Raw genomic sequence first — 18,060 nt, 5'->3', positions numbered from 1 at the left:
TGCATTCTTTTATCTATTTTTCAGGTTCATTCCAACTACTGACTTATTCATAATGTTTTTAAACGGTTTGCACGTGATTATTTTTTTAAGTCATTTTATATAAGAAATCTGTTTTGCTGACGTTAAGCTTGTTTTTATATGCTTTGATCATATATCCTCATTCTTACTCGTCCTTTTTTTTATTTTCATATTTCCAAAGAAAAAAATAATTATCTGCTTTGCTTCCTAATATATTTTTACCTCATATTGTTCTTGTTCCTCTTGTTCTTATAGTTCCTCAGGTGCCGGTGGAGGGTGGGGAATGTAGGGATGGAGGAGGAGGCCCCTGTCCCTATAGATACACATATGTAGGAGTGGAGTATGTGCGTGGAGGGTGGACGGAGAGTGCTTCAAGTGGGGCTGGAGATTAGATTTAGCTGGACATGCGTGGCTCCCTTGTGTGTGTGTGTGTGTGTGTGTGTGTGTGTGTGTGTGTGTGTGTGTGTGTGTGTGTTGACCCCGTTTGTTTGAAAGGAAATTAGTATTCACTTTTTTGTCCGTGATGTGACTAAAAAAAATCGAGAGATGAATAAATATTGCATTTTCTGCTCGTCTGCCTGTTACCTTTGTTTGTCTGTCTGTCTGTCTGTCTGTCTGTCTGTCGGTCGGTCTGTTGGTTTGTTTGTATTCTCAGGAGAGTCTCTCAAAGTCCACAGGGGCCCTAGAAACATCCCCACACACTCCCCCTCCCTCCCCACTCTCCCCGCAGCACCTCCACGCCCCAAACACGACCCAGTGCAACCTCAGCTTCTGGTTCAATTTTTATATATCATTGTTTTCTCTCTTTGAAGCTTTGAAATATGAACCCAGGCTGGCATTATTTTTTACCCTGTTCTCTGTCGGTCTGTCTGTGTGTCTGTTTTTCTCCTCGTCCCCTATTCTCTCTCTCTCTCTCTCTCTCTCTCTCTCTCTCTCTCTCTCTCTCTCTCTCTCTCTCTCTCTCTCTCTCTCTCTCTCTCTCTCTCTCTCTCGACCTACCTAATTTTACTTGTTTGACGTATTATTATTATTATTATTATTATTATTATTATTATTATTATTATTATTATTATTATTATTATTAATTGTTGTTGTTATTATCATTTCTTTCCATTATTAGGTTCAAATTTTCTTTCCTTTCTCTGTCTTTTTCCTAGTTTGTAAAATCTTCTGGTAACTTTTTTTCTGTATGTATCTCTCTCTCTCTCTCTCTCTCTCTCTCTCTCTCTCTCTCTCTCTCTCTCTCTCTCTCTCTCTCTCTCTCTCTCTCTCTCTCTCTCTCTCTCCTCTCTCCTCGTCCTTCTCCTTCTCCTTCTCCTTTTCCTTCTCCTTCTCCTTCTCCATCTCCATCTCCATCTCCATCTCCATCTCCATCTCCTCCTCCTCCTCCTCCTCCTCCTCCTCCTCCTCCTCCTCCTCCTCCTCCTCCTCCTTTCTCGTCCTCGTCGTCATTCTCCTCCTCCTTTCTCGTCTTCGTCGTCATTCTCCTCCTCCTCCTTCTCCTCCTAGTCTTCCTTTTCTCTGGCGCTGAAAATGCCCTCATGTTTTTATCTCTCCTTTTTGTCAGTTTTTTATTGACTTTAAATCACTTTCATGTCATTAATTTTTGTTTGGTTTACTCTAAGTTAATGTCTCTTTTATGTAATTGTCTTACTTTTTAACCTTAAATAACACCAGCAACATCTGTATTATCATTACTGTTACTTTTTTGTATCATTTCCACTTTTTAGCATCGATTAATAGATATTTCATATTACCTTAGTCTGTCTGTATTTTATTTTTTTTGTATACTCTAATCTGCCTGTATATAAAATGTGCATATATAAATCTGGAAAGTTTTTTTTTTATATATACATAATTGCTGTTATCGTGGATATATCGCCACGTCCCTATTATAGTAAGTTGATTTTTCTCTCCCTCGCTCCTCCCCTGTCTTCCCGCCTCTGTCTCTCGTCCAGCCGTGGCTGAGTCTCGTCTGCCGCCTTCATTACCCTTCGGTGCTTCATTCATTGTTATAGGTACTACCTCCACTACCACTACTATTGTTGCTGCCGCTGCTGCTGCTGCTGCTGCTGCTGCTGCTGCTGCTGCTGCTGCTGCTGCTGCTGCTGCTGCTGCTGCTGCTGCTGCTGCTGCTGCTGCTGCTGCTGCTGCTGCTGCTGCTGCTGCTGCTGCTGCTGCTGCTGCTGCTGCTGCTGCTGCTGCTGCTGCTGCTGCTGCTGCTGCTGCTGCTGCTGCTGCTGCTGCTGCTGCTGCTGCTGCTGCTGCTGCTGCTGCTGCTGCTGCTGCTGCTGCTGCTGCTGCTGCTGCTGCTGCTGCTGCTGCACTGCTGCTGCTGCTGCTGCTGCTGTCACTGCTGTTGGTGCTGCTGCTGGTGCTGTTGGTGCACTGCTGCTGCTGCTGCTGCTGCTGCTGCTGCTGCTGCTGCTGCTGCTGCTGCTGCTGCTGCTGCTGCTGCTGCTGCTGCTGCTGCTGCTGCTGCTGCTGCTGCTGCTGCTGCTGCTGCTGCTGCTGCTGCTGCTGCTGCTGCTGCTGCTGCTGGTGCTGCTGCTGTTGCTGCTCCTGTTGGTGCTGCTGCTGCTGCTGCTGCTACTGTTGCTGGTACTAATGCTGTTGCTGCGTAATAACAAAAGAACTGCTGTACTGCTAGTTACCACTGCCACAGTCACTACTACCATTACTTCTGGCGCTGCTATGCTACTGTGCTGCTGCTGTTGATACTACTACTACTACTACTACTACTACTACTACTACTACTACTACTACTACTACAACAAGAACAACAATTACTACTACTACTACTACTACTACTACTACTACTACTACTCCTTGAGCTTTACCTTTCACTGCATCTGTAAACGAGTATATGTAGTAAGCATAATAACCTCTCGCATGAAGGCCTCCATCCTTGTGCGTCGCTAGCGTTGCTGTTGTTGCATCCCTGGCGAGTGCCGCCTCGTGAATGCCTCTGTTGCTCTGTAGGAAAATATGTTACGTATGCAATGTGTATGTGTGTGTGTGTGTGTGTGTGTGTGTGTGTGTGTGTGTGTGTGTGTGTGTGTGTGTGTGTGTGTGTGTGTGTCTACTGTGCCTGTACTCTCCAGGGAGGCCGAAGCCTGCTCTCCATGTTGGATGCTGGCCGTGGAAATTAACCAAAAAGTATATATTTTTTTTTTTTGTTAGGATTGCTATTAGAAATTTATGAAGTACAGTAATCTTTTGATTATTTGTGTGTGTGTGGTTTGAAGTTCATGGGTGTGAGGATCGTGTGTATTGATGGGCGTGCTATTGTTAGTGCTGGTGTGAGAATCAGATGACGGTGAATTTTCCTTGGGAGAGAAAAAGCCTTGACTGGCATGCACTTCTGTTGGTAGTTCTATGCAGTGCCTTTCAGTGAAACGAACCTCTGTGTGTGTGTGTGTGTGTGTGTGTGTGTGTGTGTGTGTGTGTGTGTGTGTGTGTGTGTGTGTGTGTGTGTGTGTGTGTGTGTGTGTCTGTCTAATGATGATGATGGTAATGATAATGATAATTGTAATAATAATAACAATGATCTTAGGAATAATAATAATAATAATAATAATAATAATAATAATAATGAAAATTCGTAGATAAATACATACTCCCAGTGACTAAAACTGTACAATTACCAAGAAATTAAATTAAAATTGTGTGTGCTTCAAAGTGAGAGAGAGAGAGAGAGAGAGAGAGAGAGAGAGAGAGAGAGAGAGATGGCTGAATATATAGTTGTGATATCATTATCGTTCCTTAAATTTCTTATTTAGTGTAGGATCTTTTCTTCTTTTTTTTTTTGGTAACATTTACTAATTTCAATGGTATGAGTTTTCTAAAACTGATTTATAATATTTACAATTAATTATTATTATTTCCTCAAATTTGGAAATCTATTTATTTTTATTTATTTTTACATCTTTATTTTCATTCTAGGTACAGATATATGATTTTTTTCAGATCTCGCTCAATGTAACTCTGTAAACATTTCGATTGTGTTGATTATTAGTTTTCTATGTTAATCTTTTTGCAGCGCTAATTGTTTTATTCCCAATGCACTTTTAGTTCTTTAGTCCTTAACCCATAGACTTATATTGGTTAAGGGTCAGGAAAGTAACAGTAGTAGTACTAGTACTAGTAGTAGTAGTAGTAGTAGTAGTAGTAGTAGTAGTAGTAGTAGTAGTAGTAGTAGTAGTAGAAGTAGTGGTAGTAGATGTTGTTGTTATTGTTGTTGTTGTTGTTGTAGTAGTAGGAGGGTAAAAAGGAGGAGGAGGAAGAGGAGATTTTGTTGTTATTTTTGTATCAGTAGTAGTAGTTGTAGTAGGAATAGTGAAAGTAGTAAAGCTGAAATAGAAGTAGTAGTAGTAGTTGTTGTTGTAGTAGTAATAGTAGTAGTCGTGGTGTATTGGTGGTGGTGGAGGTCGTGGTAGTGGTGGTAGTGGTGATGATGGTAGTTGAAGAGTTGGGGCAAATGAACTGGTAGTATTGATAGTAATACTGATAGAACATCAGCTTTTTGTGACTGGTGTACTTTCTATCAAGTTACCTGTTTAGATTTCACCATGGTAAGTGAAACAAGTTTCTCTGCAACGGACAGAAAATGACATCAGTTTCCAAGACAGTTCTACCTTTTCTGGCTAAGAATTACCTTAACAATAATTCTGCTTAACTTTTTTTTTCACAAAGAAAGGTAATTGTAATACTTTCTCAGTTTATAATATGTCTCTTCTATTCTTCGTTTTATTCTGGTGTTGCGACTTGTGACCTCTCAGATAATTCTCACTTTTGCTTCTTTACACTTTTCCTATAGTTCTTTTTCTGAGTTCTTGATTTTTCTGTCCTTCCTATAAGATTACCTTCTCCGTCTTCACTCTTCGTTTATCTCTCTCTCTCTCTCTCTCTCTCTCTCTCTCTCTCTCTCTCTCTCTCTCTCTCTCTCTCTCTCTCTCTCTCTCTCTCTCTCTCTCTCTCTCTCTCTCTCTCTCTCTCTCTCTCTCTCTCTCTCTCTCTCTCTCTCTCTCTCTCTCTATATATATATATATATATATATATATATATATATATATATATATATATATATATATATATATATATATATATATATATATATATATATATATATATATATATGATCATGCTAATGCGCATTACTTCCAAAGCTTCTTCCTTCTCTTCCGTTGCTTCTTCGACGTCAGTCCTCTTCGTTCCTTTGCGCGTTTGTCTCCCTTAAAATCATACTGTTCTGTTAAATTTTACTCTTCTTTTCTTTATCTTATTTTTTCCTGAACATTAAAACTTATAGAACAGTCTCTGTCAAAATCTTATCCTTCTGTCAATTTTCACTCTTCCTTTTCTTAACTACTTTTCCCTAAGGAGCTAAGTAAAGTTATCTAAGTAATTCTCGACTTTCCTTTAGCTCTCTTCTTCTAAACATTTAAATATTTACAGAAATCTACTCCTAATTTCCACATATTTGTTTACACACAATACTTCTCAATTATTGTTCATGTAAACGAATTTTCTACCATTTTCTTCCATTTTTCTCTCTTTAATGTATCTTATGGATCTTAGTGTATTTTTTTTTTTGAGTGTTTTCTTCCTTCTATCACATCCCAGACTGTAGCCGTGGCATGACCAGTGCTCATTACCTTCCTCTACAGCGAAAATACTTGCTCTAGGCAACGTCCAATTAGGGTTGAATTATTATTTTGTGCACATACAGGCAAGAGTATATAGTAGTGACCAGTAGTAGTAGTAGTAGTAGTAAGTAGTAGTAGTAGTAGTAGTAGTAGTAGTAGTAGTAGTAGTAGTAGTAGTAACAGAAGTAATAGTAGTAGTAACAGAAATAATAGTAGTAGTAACATAAGTAATAGTAGTAGTAGTAGTAGTAGTAGTAGTAGTAGTAGTAGTAGTACGGTGAGAATAGTAATACAATGGGAGCAGTAACGGTAACAGTAACAGTGGCAAGATTATGAGTAATTCAGTAAGAGTACCACAAGAGGATAGTGCAAAGTATGTCGGGCAGTGATGATGCATTCTCTCTCTCTCTCTCTCTCTCTCTCTCTCTCTCTCTCTCTCTCTCTCTCTCTCTCTCTCTCTCTCTCTCTCTCTCTCTCTCTCTCTCTCTCTCTCTCTCTCTCTCTCTCTCTCTCTCTCTCTCTCTCTCTCTCTCTCTCTCTCTCCTTAGTAAATCAAATACGGGATGTAATTACCGTAGATATTTTCACAACTCTCCTCTTCGATTTTCATTCACTTCTCATATAGTTACTTGTATGCGTAGCTTTTTTCTGTTCAATCACGTAGGAATAGATTCTCTTCTTTTAACCCTTCCACCGGCATGGTCATCTTTAGTTAGTGTTCAGAGGACGGTGAAAGAAATGACAAAAAATATTTCTTTCTTGCACGATCCAGGAAACTTGCATAATCTAGTTAGTTGTGATTATGGAGAAAGTGAAAGGGATGATAGAGAGAAAAAGTGGTATCTAATTAATTCTACTTTTATGTTAATCTTATTTTCTTTTAACAAAATTAATAACAATGAATAGTTAATGTTGATAAAAATATGGAACATGATGAAATACTCCATATAAATATGTTACTAAAAATCTTGTTGTGTGTGTAATACTGAAAGCTAAATGAGAAATGTAGAGAATTAATATCTCATCAATAAATGGATGATATATATATATATATATATATATATATATATATATATATATATATATATATATATATATATATATATATATATATATATATATATATATATATATATATATATATATATATGAGATAGAGAGAGATAGAGACAGAGAGAGAGAGAGAGAGAGAGATAGATAGATAGATAGATAGATAGATAGATAGATAGATAGAGAGAGAGAGAGAGAGAGAGAGAGAGAGAGAGAGAGAGAGAGAGAGAGAGAGAGAGAGATATTTATGAGGGACAATGGTAATATTTTCTTTTGTTTGCTTTTTTACAAATATTTATTTTGCTCATTATTAATTGAATGTCATCCATTGTGTTTATTTTTCTGTTTTATGTCATCGTTAAGCCACTAGTAAGCAATAGTGAACACTAACAAGAATCTTTTCAAAGATCTCTACAAATGTGCAAGATTATCATATCCTCTTCTTTATCCTTCTCTTAACCTCTTATATCTCTATTCTCCATAATATGTTATTTTGTTATTCTTATTTCCATTTTCTAGATATCCTAATTGTGTCAACTTACATTCTTTTCTTTCATTATCTGCCTATCGTATACCTTTTATCGAAGTGTTACATCTTTCTCAATTCCTGTTTTGCACGTTATTCGTTCCTTATATTCTCACTTGCTTCCTTTTCATGTGTCTTTAACATCATTATTTTCTCTTATCTCATTTCCTTCCTTTTATCTATAATACCTCTTGTGATCCATCAGTGTTGCACCTATTTTTTTTTTCCATACTACAAGTTATATTCCATCTTCCTGTATTATCTCTTTATTCCTCCTCCACTTACATCATATTTCATTTGCTGCATCGCTCTTCCCTCTTTTATCCTACTACATATTACTTTTCCCTTTTTCTTCCCCTCATCCCTGACAGCGCCCCGGCCTAAACCTTGTTAATAGTTGTGGAGATAAGCTGCTCTTCTTCCCCTCCTGCCTGCTCCTAGCTCGTCCCCCTCCGCCCTGCCTTGTATTCCTTGATTACCTCCGGACGTCGACCTCACGTTCTCTCTATCTCACTTTCTCTCGTTTTCTCCTAACTAAAACCAAGTGTATGTGACGCCTTCTAAAAACACCCTAAATAATTATGATAACCCAAACTTAATTAACCCAGTAACAATGATTTAAAAAAAATAGCATCCCGCTTAAACAAACTCCTAAGTAATATATATTCTTTTTTTTTTATATATAATTACTAACACTTTTTTTTCAACCTTGCAGATTATTTACTAATTTACTACTGGCTCTTGAATCTCCGGCGCGACGTAACCTGAGCATTGGGCGTCCGTTTAAGGATGTTACTCATTATTAATAACACCGCATTCTTCCCCCCTTGTTTAAGAGTGTTCAGTTTAAGGGGTCACTCTACTGACTCTTACTGCTATATTGTATAGTCAGGCTACAAAGAGGCAGCTCTCCCGCCCACCTACCCCCGCACCTTCTCCTTCCTCGAGCTCAAAACTTTTCCTCTTCCTGTTGCTCATTATGCACAGGTGTTTCGTGACAGGATTCTTCAGGTGTACCTATGATTTCTAATATGGATGATTGCTATTCTTGTTGTTGTTGTTATTATTACTGCTATTATTATTGTTATTTTTAATATTCTATTATTTTATTATTATTATTATTATTATTATTATTATTATTATTATTATTATTATTATTAAGGTTGTTTTTATTACTGTTGTTAACCACTATTTTTATTATTATTATTATTATTACTACTATTGCCGTCATCATTATTGATATCATTGTTGTTGTTATTGTTGTTGTAGTTGTTGTTGTTATTGTTGTTGTTGTCATTGTTGTTCTTGGTATTATTCTTACTATCATTATCATTATTATTGTTACTATTAATATTATCATTGTTATTATTATTATTATTATTATTATTATTATTATTATTATTATTATTATTGTTATTATTATTATTATTATCATTGTTATAGTTATTATTATTATTATTATTATTATTATTATTATTATTATTATTATTATTATTATTATGATTACTACTACTACTACTACTACTACTACTACTACTACTACATTACTACCACTATTACTACCATTATCATTACTACTACAACTACTACTACTGTTGCTACTACTACTTCCACCTCTTCATTTCTACTAATATTATCAATAGTATTTCTACTTTTGTTACTGCTTCTTCTTCCACTGGCAATCACTATAATTATTATTATTGTCTTGCAGATAATCTTTCTAAGTTATAAGTTAAGTTATGGTTAATTAATCAAATTGAATTACGTTGCTAATTTTTTCTCGTTTAGCTGTATGTATTTATTTATATACATGTCTGTGTTTGTCTTTAGGTTCCAATTTATTGTTGCGTTTTACTAGGAGAGAGAGAGAGAGAGAGAGAGAGAGAGAGAGAGAGAGACGTACAATCCCCGTATACACTGCATCTTCCTGCCCACATCATCATCATTATCATAATTTTTAGCATCATTTTAGATGTCCATATTTAATTTTCATAATTTTTATTCACCATTCCTTACCTCTCTTCACTTGCTGCTGCCTACAGTGATCACCATTTACCATCTCCTTCACTACCACCACCACCACCACCACCACCACCACCACCACCACCTCTCTCGTAAATGCGTTCAAACTAAGGACACAAACATTAAAGAGACAAACAGTGGTAGGGAGGTTGGTGAAGCGTTAGTGGTGAGTTCATAATGTTGGTGGTGTTGATGGAGATGATAATGGTAGTGGTGGTGACAGAGGTGATGCAGGTTATGGCGGTGGTGGTAGTGATGGTGGTATTAGTTCATTATATTGTGTTCATTTGGAATGTGAGAGTGAGTAAATGGATGGATGATGAATGTTGCATATTGGCAATGTTGTTACTGAAATTACTACTACTACTATTACTACGTTGATCAGCTCATTCACTCATACACTCACTCACTCACCTCTATAATCTCTCTCTCTCTCTCTCTCTCTCTCTCTCTCTCTCTCTCTCTCTCTCTCTCTCTCTCTCTCTCTCTCTCTCTCTCTCTCTCTCTCTCTCTCTCTCTCTCTCTCTCTCTCTCTCTCTCTCTCTCTGCGCTATCCTCCGCGTAAAATATGTAGCTAAATAATGGAGCAAATTTCCAACCGTGTTTTGACATAAATTCCCACTTGTAATTATGCCATACCCACGCTGCTCTCCCTCACACACACACACACACACACACACACACACACACAGTACATAGCGGAAAAATATATGTTTCACCTACACAGTTATTATTATTACTATGATATCAGGGTGAAAAAAAATAATGTACTTCGTTTTTTTTAGTACATGTGCATATGTTTCCTTTTGTCATATTCCTTTTTTGATGTAGTAATTTGATCACCTTGCTCGGCCTCCCCTCCTGGATGTTATCTTTTAGCTGTGAGAAGCTTTTTTTTCTTGTAAGCTTTTTATCCTGGTTTTTACCCTTAAGCTTTGCGTCCTACTTTCCGGTGGCTTTTCAGAGAGAGAGAGAGAGAGAGAGGGGAAGGTCTGCTCACAGCGGCCTCGTATTGACCCTCTGGAGTCTCTCTCTCTCTCTCTCTCTCTCTCTCTCTCTCTCTCTCTCTCTCTCTCTCTCTCTCTCTCTCTCTCTCTCTCTCTCTTCAGTATCATCATGCAATCTTTCTTAATAGCACCTTCCCTCTCCACCACTGCATAACAATTACATGCTGTTAATTAAAGTTTGCCATTTATTTGCTACATTTTCTATGTTTTTGTCTAGCATTGATCTGCATTCTGCATTAAGGAATGTTTTTTTGTTTCTTTGGCTCACTTTCCCACTTTCTTTCGTATCTTAGCGACCCAGTATTCTCTCGTCTCCTTTTTGTGTTCCTTTGTCTGCTTTTCTTATTTTAATCTTGTTTCTTTTATCTCCTTTACAGAATGAAGCTTTTGTCCTCACTTTCTCCTCTAATCTTTGCTTTCGTTTTCTTTCTGTAATGTCCTTTATTTCTTTTCACCTCCGTGTTTTCTTTCCCCTTATCTGTCTCTCTGCAGGCAACTCTCTCGACACTACAAAACAACAAATCTTATTATATTCTAAAAAAATAAGAACTGGACCTTCGACTTACGAGCAAGACGCATGGCTACTTCCCTTCCTTTTCCTTCCTTCCCTTCATCTCTTCCCCTCACTACCCCTTTGTCACTCAACACACGCACTCTGATTCCCCCTCCGCTTCCTCTCCCTCATCTCCTCTCCACTCGTGCATGTCGATAAGGATGACAAGACCTTTTCTATAACTTCCAACCTCCACTCAATCCCTGCCTCTTCACCTCCCCCATAACTGCGTGCTACTCCTGTTCCGCCTGCCACTCCTTCAAAAGAGATGGTAAGGAAGGAAGCAGCGGCCGTGGTTTTGGCTGTGGCGCGTGTAGGGTGTTGCAAAACAAGGGGTAGTGGCTGTGCGTGATGCTGTTGCTGTTGCTGTTGTGGCTTTGCTTCTCCGTGGCTTAGATGGCGTTGGTGGTGGTGCTGTGTCGCTCTTCTTTCTTCCGCGTGCAGGATAAGACTCGAGCTTAAAGAACGCATGAAGACGACCCGAGTCTCTCTCTCTCTCTCTCTCTCTCTCTCTCTCTCTCTCTCTCTCTCTCTCTCTCTCTCTCTCTCTCTCTCTCTCTCTCTCTCTCTCTCTCTCTCTCTCTCTCTCTCTCTCTCTCTCTCTCTCTCTCTCTCTCTCTCTCTCTCTCTCTCTCTCTCTCGTCCTCTTCCTCTTCTTCCTCCTTGAACTACTACTGCTACTACCATTCCTTATTCACTATCCCCTCTGGTACTCCGTCCATTGTTGTTGTTGCTGCTGTTGTGTCTTGCTGCTGCTACCGCTGCTGCTGCTGCTGCTGCTGCAATCGCTTCTGAGTGTCAAGCCAAAGGGCCGCTTGTTTGCCAACGGGAATGGCTGCCTCTCCTCCTCTTCCTCTTACTCCTCTTACTCCTTCACCTACTCCTATTCCTTTTCTTCCTTCTTGCCCTTCCTGCGCCAGCAGCTCTCATCCTACCTTGAACAGTGTGGAATATTGAGGCTGTGACGGTGTTTTTGCGTTCACATGAAAAAAAAGATAATTGAAAATAGAAACTGCATTTTTTGCTGAATTGTCCACTGACGAAAATAAAATTGACCCAATTTGATCCGGTTTTTAATTAAGAATACAATTGGAGACTTGTAGCGTCGCACACCCGCATGCTGGCACACACACACACACACACACACACACACACACACACACACACACACACACACACACACACACACACACACACACACACACACACACACACACACACACACACACACACACACACACACACACACACACACACACACACACACACACACACACACACAAACACCACGTGGACGAAGCCTACGATCAATATTCCACTCTCTGTACATCCTCATGACCGTGTTCTCCGTCACCACAGCTATGCATGTGAGTGTGGGTGGGTGTGCGTGGGTGTGTACGCACGCAGGTGTGTGCGTGTGCAATATATGTCGTGTGGCTGTGCTCGTCTAAATGCACACACATAATCTAAACACTAACATGTGCATTAAAAGTGACTTTGTACTAAATGTGAGGTGCGTGCGACAGACAAATAATAACAATCCCCGTTTCCCTTAAATACACACACAGACATACACATGGATGCCTGTTCTATCCATCTGTCTGCGTGTGTCTGTATGTATACCCATTAACCTAAGTACCCACCTGTCTGTCGCACACCTTACGTTACCCCGCGGCTAAGATCCCAACGCACCACGGCCTTCTGTCTCACCCTGTGCTGTCCTTCCCCCACTTGTTCTATAGAGTGTGACCGGAAGATTGTGAGCAGCGAAAACGGGCTGGGCGAGGGCAAGTTCGAGGCGCCGGAGCTAGATAACCCTGAGGGACACGGGCGTCAGTGCCTCTACACCTTCGTGGCGGGACCCGGCGAGCGTGTGCAGATCCGCTTCAACAGGTTCAGCCTTCGTGGGACACCGCCAGAGTAAGTGTAGCGAGTGCTTATGATGATGATGTTGATGATGGTGATGTTGTCTGGTGATGATGTTACTGCTACTGCTGTTCTGTTGCTGCTGTTTATTGTTGAGTTACCCCTTCTTTCCTCTCTTCCTTCTTTCCTTCCTTCCTTCCTTCCTTCCTTCTTTCTTTCTTCGTTCAGTTCTTTGTTGTCTCCTCTTTTTGTTACAGTTTTTTTTTCTTAATTATTCTTCATTTTATTTCCTTTATTCTCTCTAGTATTTCGTTACCGTAATCGTAATGTTTCTCTGTAGCTTTCTTCCTGTATAATTTTGTCTCGTCTCCTCCTCCTCCTCTTCATCATCTTTTATTACCTTCCATATAGGGACCAATATTAATATGTATGCATTTTAAGTTTATGTGTGTGTGTGTGTGTGTGTGTGTGTGTGTGTGTGTGTGTGTGTGTGTGTGTGTGTGTGTGTGTGTGTGTGTGTGTGTGTGTGTAATTCTTGTCCCTCCATGTTTTATCAGCAATACGTATTTATGTGTTATTTATATGCCTGTGTGTGTTATTTGTATCGTATTAACCTTCCTTCTCATCTTGCTTACCTATAAGAGAGAGAGTGTGTGTGTGTGTGTGTGTGTGCGTGTGCGTGTGCGTGTGTACGTGTGTTGTTCCTCATCGTATCTATGTTATGGAGTGTCGAGCAGCGTCATCAGCGTCCCCGGCAGGAGAGCGAGGCTGAGGCACTGCGGCTGTCAGGGCAATGACTCAAACAGCAGTCTTGTATTTGTCTTGTCAGTGACACCAGGCCTAACAGCCAATCGGCCAGCAGCATGCGAGAGAGTTATTTGAAGGCAGCCAATGGTAGGAGTGCGCCCTGGCTGTAAGACACGCTGTGATTGGCTCTTCATAACGGAGGGGAAAATATAAAGAAACGAAGGGTAAAAAAAAAAAATCGTATTCCAGCGCGAAGAGATTAGACTTAGGACGAGAGAGAGAGAGAGAGAGAGAGAGAGAGAGAGAGAGAGAGAGAGAGAGAGAGAGTGAGTGAGTTCCTGGATACGTTGAGGAAATAAGACTCATAAAACTGACTCTTCGATCTCCCTTCCTCGTGATGTGCTGGAGTGAATCCTCTTAAAGCTACGCGACGGAGCGGAGAGAGAGAGAGAGAGAGAGAGAGAGAGAGAGAGAGAGAGAGAGAGAGAGAGAAAAAAAGAGAGTAGCATGTCCGATGTAAAGAAATAGAGTGGGTAGGTGCCATGAAAGGTAAAGTAAAGCACGTAAAAGTAGAACACCAAGACGTAATAATCCTCGTAATCATCAGGTATTCATTCGATCGTCGCAAAACAATAAAACAACATCGGTAGACTTCCTTTGCTACTGTAACTGTCACAAACCTCCTAGTACTTCTGCCTTTTTTGTGCGTCTGCTTGTTTTGCCTGCCTGTTTGTCTGCTTGTTTGTTTAATCGTTCCCTTGCCTGCCAACCCTAATAACTAACTGTCTAATTGCATGCCTGCTTACTTGTTATCCTATCAGTGTTCCACCACTACCTAGCCACACACTTTATGCAAGCATGTCTCGTTTTCCTCACACGTATGTTCATGGTACGTTTTCTTTGATAGCATTTAGAAAAGGTTAGAAAAAAAAAAAACATGTTTGCTCCCATATGCTTGTTTATGTGTTGTTCATAGGGTTCTATCATTCACCTACACACACACACACACACACACACACACACACACACACACACACACACACACACACACACACACACAGCTATGTCCCTTACAAGCAGTAGTTGCTTTGTTGCACATACATAGATCGTTACTGAGTTAAGGAGTATTTTAGATTTAGTTTTCCAATGCCTGAGGTGAAGGTTAGAAGGTTCTGAAAGAGAGAGAGAGAGAGAGAGAGAGAGAGAGAGAGAGAGAGAGAGCTAGTGACGTCAGAGCAGGTGGCAGTTCTCCATCCTCTCTCTCTCCTCTCTCTCTCTCTCTCTCTCTCTCTCTCTCTCTCTCTCTCTCTCTCTCTCTCTCTCTCTCGTCTCTCTCCCACACCCTCTCTCTCTCTCTCTCTCTCTCCACAGCAACCTGGCGCACTGCTGAAGTACGGAGATGCTGAGTGCTTTCCGCTCCTGAACCCTCACAGAAGACCTCACACACACACACACACACACACACACACACACACACACACACACACACACACACACACACACACACACACACACACACACACACACACACACACACACACACACACACACACACACACACACACACACACACACACACACACACACACACACACACACACACACACACACACACACACACACACACACACACACTAATAACTCAACGCACACTTTCCCTCTCCGACTCTCTTTCTCCTCTCTCCCTTCTCCTTCCTCACCTTTCATTCCTTTCCACATTAAGTCCCTTTTAGGTCATCAGGTGCACGACAACGCATAAAATAGCTCGCCTGGCTCCCTCTTAGTCCGGCGTGACTCGAAAAACATCGAGGTCTGGCAGTGAGTGTCAGAGAGAGAGAGAGAGAGAGAAGAGAAGTTCGTAAAAGGAAATGCATATTTGATTCCTTGCATTAATTTCTTTCCTCCTAAATTCAAGCAGAAGGCGAACATAGCAGGAAACTTTAATTTTCTCATGCCCAGCAGTTTTCTCGTCACTCTGGGAAATCAGTTATCCTCCTCCTACTCGGTTCAGGACTGTCGCTGCTTTAGTAAATGTACCAGAGCGTTATTGAAGCATCTTATACATTTGTTGCGTATTAAGCTGTAGCACATGTTTGGGCTCATTCTTTCTTCCGTATTGTCAACTGAAGGAAATAGGTATACTCGTACTTAATAACCTAACCTTAAGCAAATTACCTTGGCGTCTTTTATCAACATATTCGATACTAAATACGGGCTTCATTTTTCCTTGAGCATTGCCAATTGAAGGGAAAAGGCGTAGTTATTGACCTAACCCTTGGTGTCTTCTACTAACATGTTCAATACCACATACAGTAGTGTTCATACATATACGTAAAATCTTCATCAGTGTTCAGAATATAATTAGTACAGTCATAATAGTATTGTATAAGCAACTAAACATGATTTTCAACACGTTCACTCTATATTGAAAACTTCATTCCAAACATTAAAACCTTCAAAGAATATTCAGAAAGTAAAATTAAACTAAAACCAATTTAATGCAAGGGATACCACAGGATTTAGTGAAGCGACATCCTATCACCACAGTCACAGGTAGCACCACCACGAAGGCAACACTTGCACCCCACCACGTCCCTACCACAACGCTGTCACGAGAGGGCCAGAATGTTAAAGGGAGGTTCTTTCCCACACACACACACACACACACACACACACACACACACACACACACACACACACCAGCACAAGATTCCGAAATACGTATGTCCTACCGGTGTGCAAATATTAAAGTTAAATTGTTTCCGGCCGGTCTTCGCCTCCCAGCAACGAAGTGGGGCGCCATTTGTAGCCCGGCGATGTTTGTGTGTGTATGCGCGTGAAGGATCAGGGTAGCGGCAGGTCTCCGGGGCTGACGGGGCGGCGATAACAGGGACGTGTCGACACAGGTGATGCTAAATGTGTTGTATTGTTTTGTTATCTCTTTACGAGGGATTAATTGAATGACTGTTTTGTATGTGTGTGTGTGTGTGTGTGTGTGTGTGTGTGTGTGTGTGTGTGTGTGTGTGTGTGTGTGTGAGGTGTGTGTGTACATGAGTTTTTCCCCCAGTGACCGACCCTCTTGCCTCTTCATTATAGCGGATCAACTCTTGGATTGAGCCCGGCGTGAGTAGCCCTTCCATCCTCCACTTCTAATACTAAAAATGCATTTCTAACACCGTCTTAGCAGCTCAGGAGCATCATAAACCACTTCTAATAACGTTTTACACTCCATCCACCATTCTCTCTCTCTCTCTCTCTCTCTCTCTCTCTCTCTCTCTCTCTCTCTCTCTCTCTCTCTCTCTCTCTCTCTCTCTCTCTCTCTCTCTCTCCTCTCTCTCTCTCTCTCTCTCTCTCTCTCTCTCTCTCTCTCGCCCCCCGCCAGTTCTAGTGTGTGCCTCAAAGTGGTGTCTGCCGCCGACACTGTACCACACCTCGCAAACCGGGGCTCGCTAGGTATTCCCATAGATCGTAGTTTAGTCCATCCAGTTGACCTCCACCCTGTTGCGTGTATATATGTACGTACCTGTAGTGTGTCTCCCTTTATTGTTGTCTGCGTGCCGTGTGATTTTCCCCAGTTTCTCTCTCTCTCTCTCTCTCTCTCTCTCTCTCTCTCTCTCTCTCTCTCTCTCTCTCTCTCTCTCTCTCTCATATATGCCTTTTCATTTTTTTTTGCTTTTCTTCTTCTCAATCTTTATCTTTATCTTATCTCTATCTCTATCTCCATCTCCTTCTTCTTCTATTTGTCCTTCTCCTTCTTCTCTTTTTCCTTCTTCTCCTCCTCCTATTCCTACTCCTCTTCCTCTTCCATCTTCTCCATTTCCTTCTTCTTCTTCTTCTTCTTCTTCTTCTTCTTCTTCTTCTTCTTCTTCTTCTTCTTCTTCTTCTTCTTCTTCTTCTTCTTCTTCTTCTTCTTCTTCTTCTTCTTCTTCTTCTTCTTCTTCTTCTTCTTCTTCTTCTTCTTCTTCTTCTTCTTCTTCTTCTTCTTCTTCTTCTTCTTCTTCTTCTTCTTCTTCTTCTTCTTCTTCTTCTTCTTCTTCTTCTTCTTCTTCTTCTTCTTCTTCTTCTTCTTCTTCTTCTTCTTCTTCTTCTTCTTCTTCTTCTTCTTCTTCTTCTTCTTCTTCTTCTTCTTCTTCTTCTTCTTCTTCTTCTTCTTCTTCTTCTTCTTCTTCTTCTTCTTCTTCTTCTTCTTCTTCTTCTTCTTCTTCTTCTTCTTCTTCTTCTTCTTCTTCTTCTTCTTCTTCTTCTTCTTCTTCTTCTTCTTCTTCTTCTTCTTCTTCTTCTTCTTCTTCTTCTTCTTCTTCTTCTTCTTCTTCTTCTTCTTCTTCTTCTTCTTCTTCTTCTTCTTCTTCTTCTTCTTCTTCTTCTTCTTCTTCTTCTTCTTCTTCTTCTTCTTCTTCTTCTTCTTCTTCTTCTTCTTCTTCTTCTTCTTCTTCTTCTTCTTCTTCTTCTTCTTCTTCTTCTTCTTCTTCTTCTTCTTCTTCTTCTTCTTCTTCTTCTTCTTCTTCTTCTTCTTCTTCTTCTTCTTCTTCTTCTTCTTCTTCTTCTTCTTCTTCTTCTTCTTCTTCTTCTTCTTCTTCTTCTTCTTCTTCTTCTTCTTCTTCTTCTTCTTCTTCTTCTTCTTCT

At 40.3% G+C, this 18,060-nt stretch overlaps 1 protein-coding gene across 9 annotated transcripts in view; it reads left to right on the top strand.

Moving 5' to 3' along the window:
• The window catches only part of LOC123514827 (cubilin-like), a 226,654-nt gene that overhangs the window by 124,783 nt on the left and 83,811 nt on the right, over positions 1-18,060 (top strand). For 5 of the 9 annotated variants that reach the window (XM_045273049.1, XM_045273050.1, XM_045273058.1 and 2 more), the window contains 3 exons: positions 1,977-2,036; positions 12,567-12,744; positions 16,534-16,560. In XM_045273049.1, the coding sequence (XP_045128984.1) occupies positions 1,977-2,036; positions 12,567-12,744; positions 16,534-16,560 (265 nt within the window). The remainder of the gene's footprint in view (positions 1-1,976; positions 2,037-12,566; positions 12,745-16,533; positions 16,561-18,060) is intronic. The other 4 variants (XM_045273054.1, XM_045273056.1, XM_045273053.1 and 1 more) reach the window with 2 other exon arrangements.

The sequence above is a fragment of the Portunus trituberculatus genome, chromosome 38 (assembly GCF_017591435.1).
Source record: "Portunus trituberculatus isolate SZX2019 chromosome 38, ASM1759143v1, whole genome shotgun sequence".
Taxonomy (NCBI): domain Eukaryota; kingdom Metazoa; phylum Arthropoda; class Malacostraca; order Decapoda; family Portunidae; genus Portunus; species Portunus trituberculatus.
The sequence above is the reverse complement of the archived record's forward strand: the minus strand, read 5'-3'. Positions and strand labels throughout refer to the sequence as shown.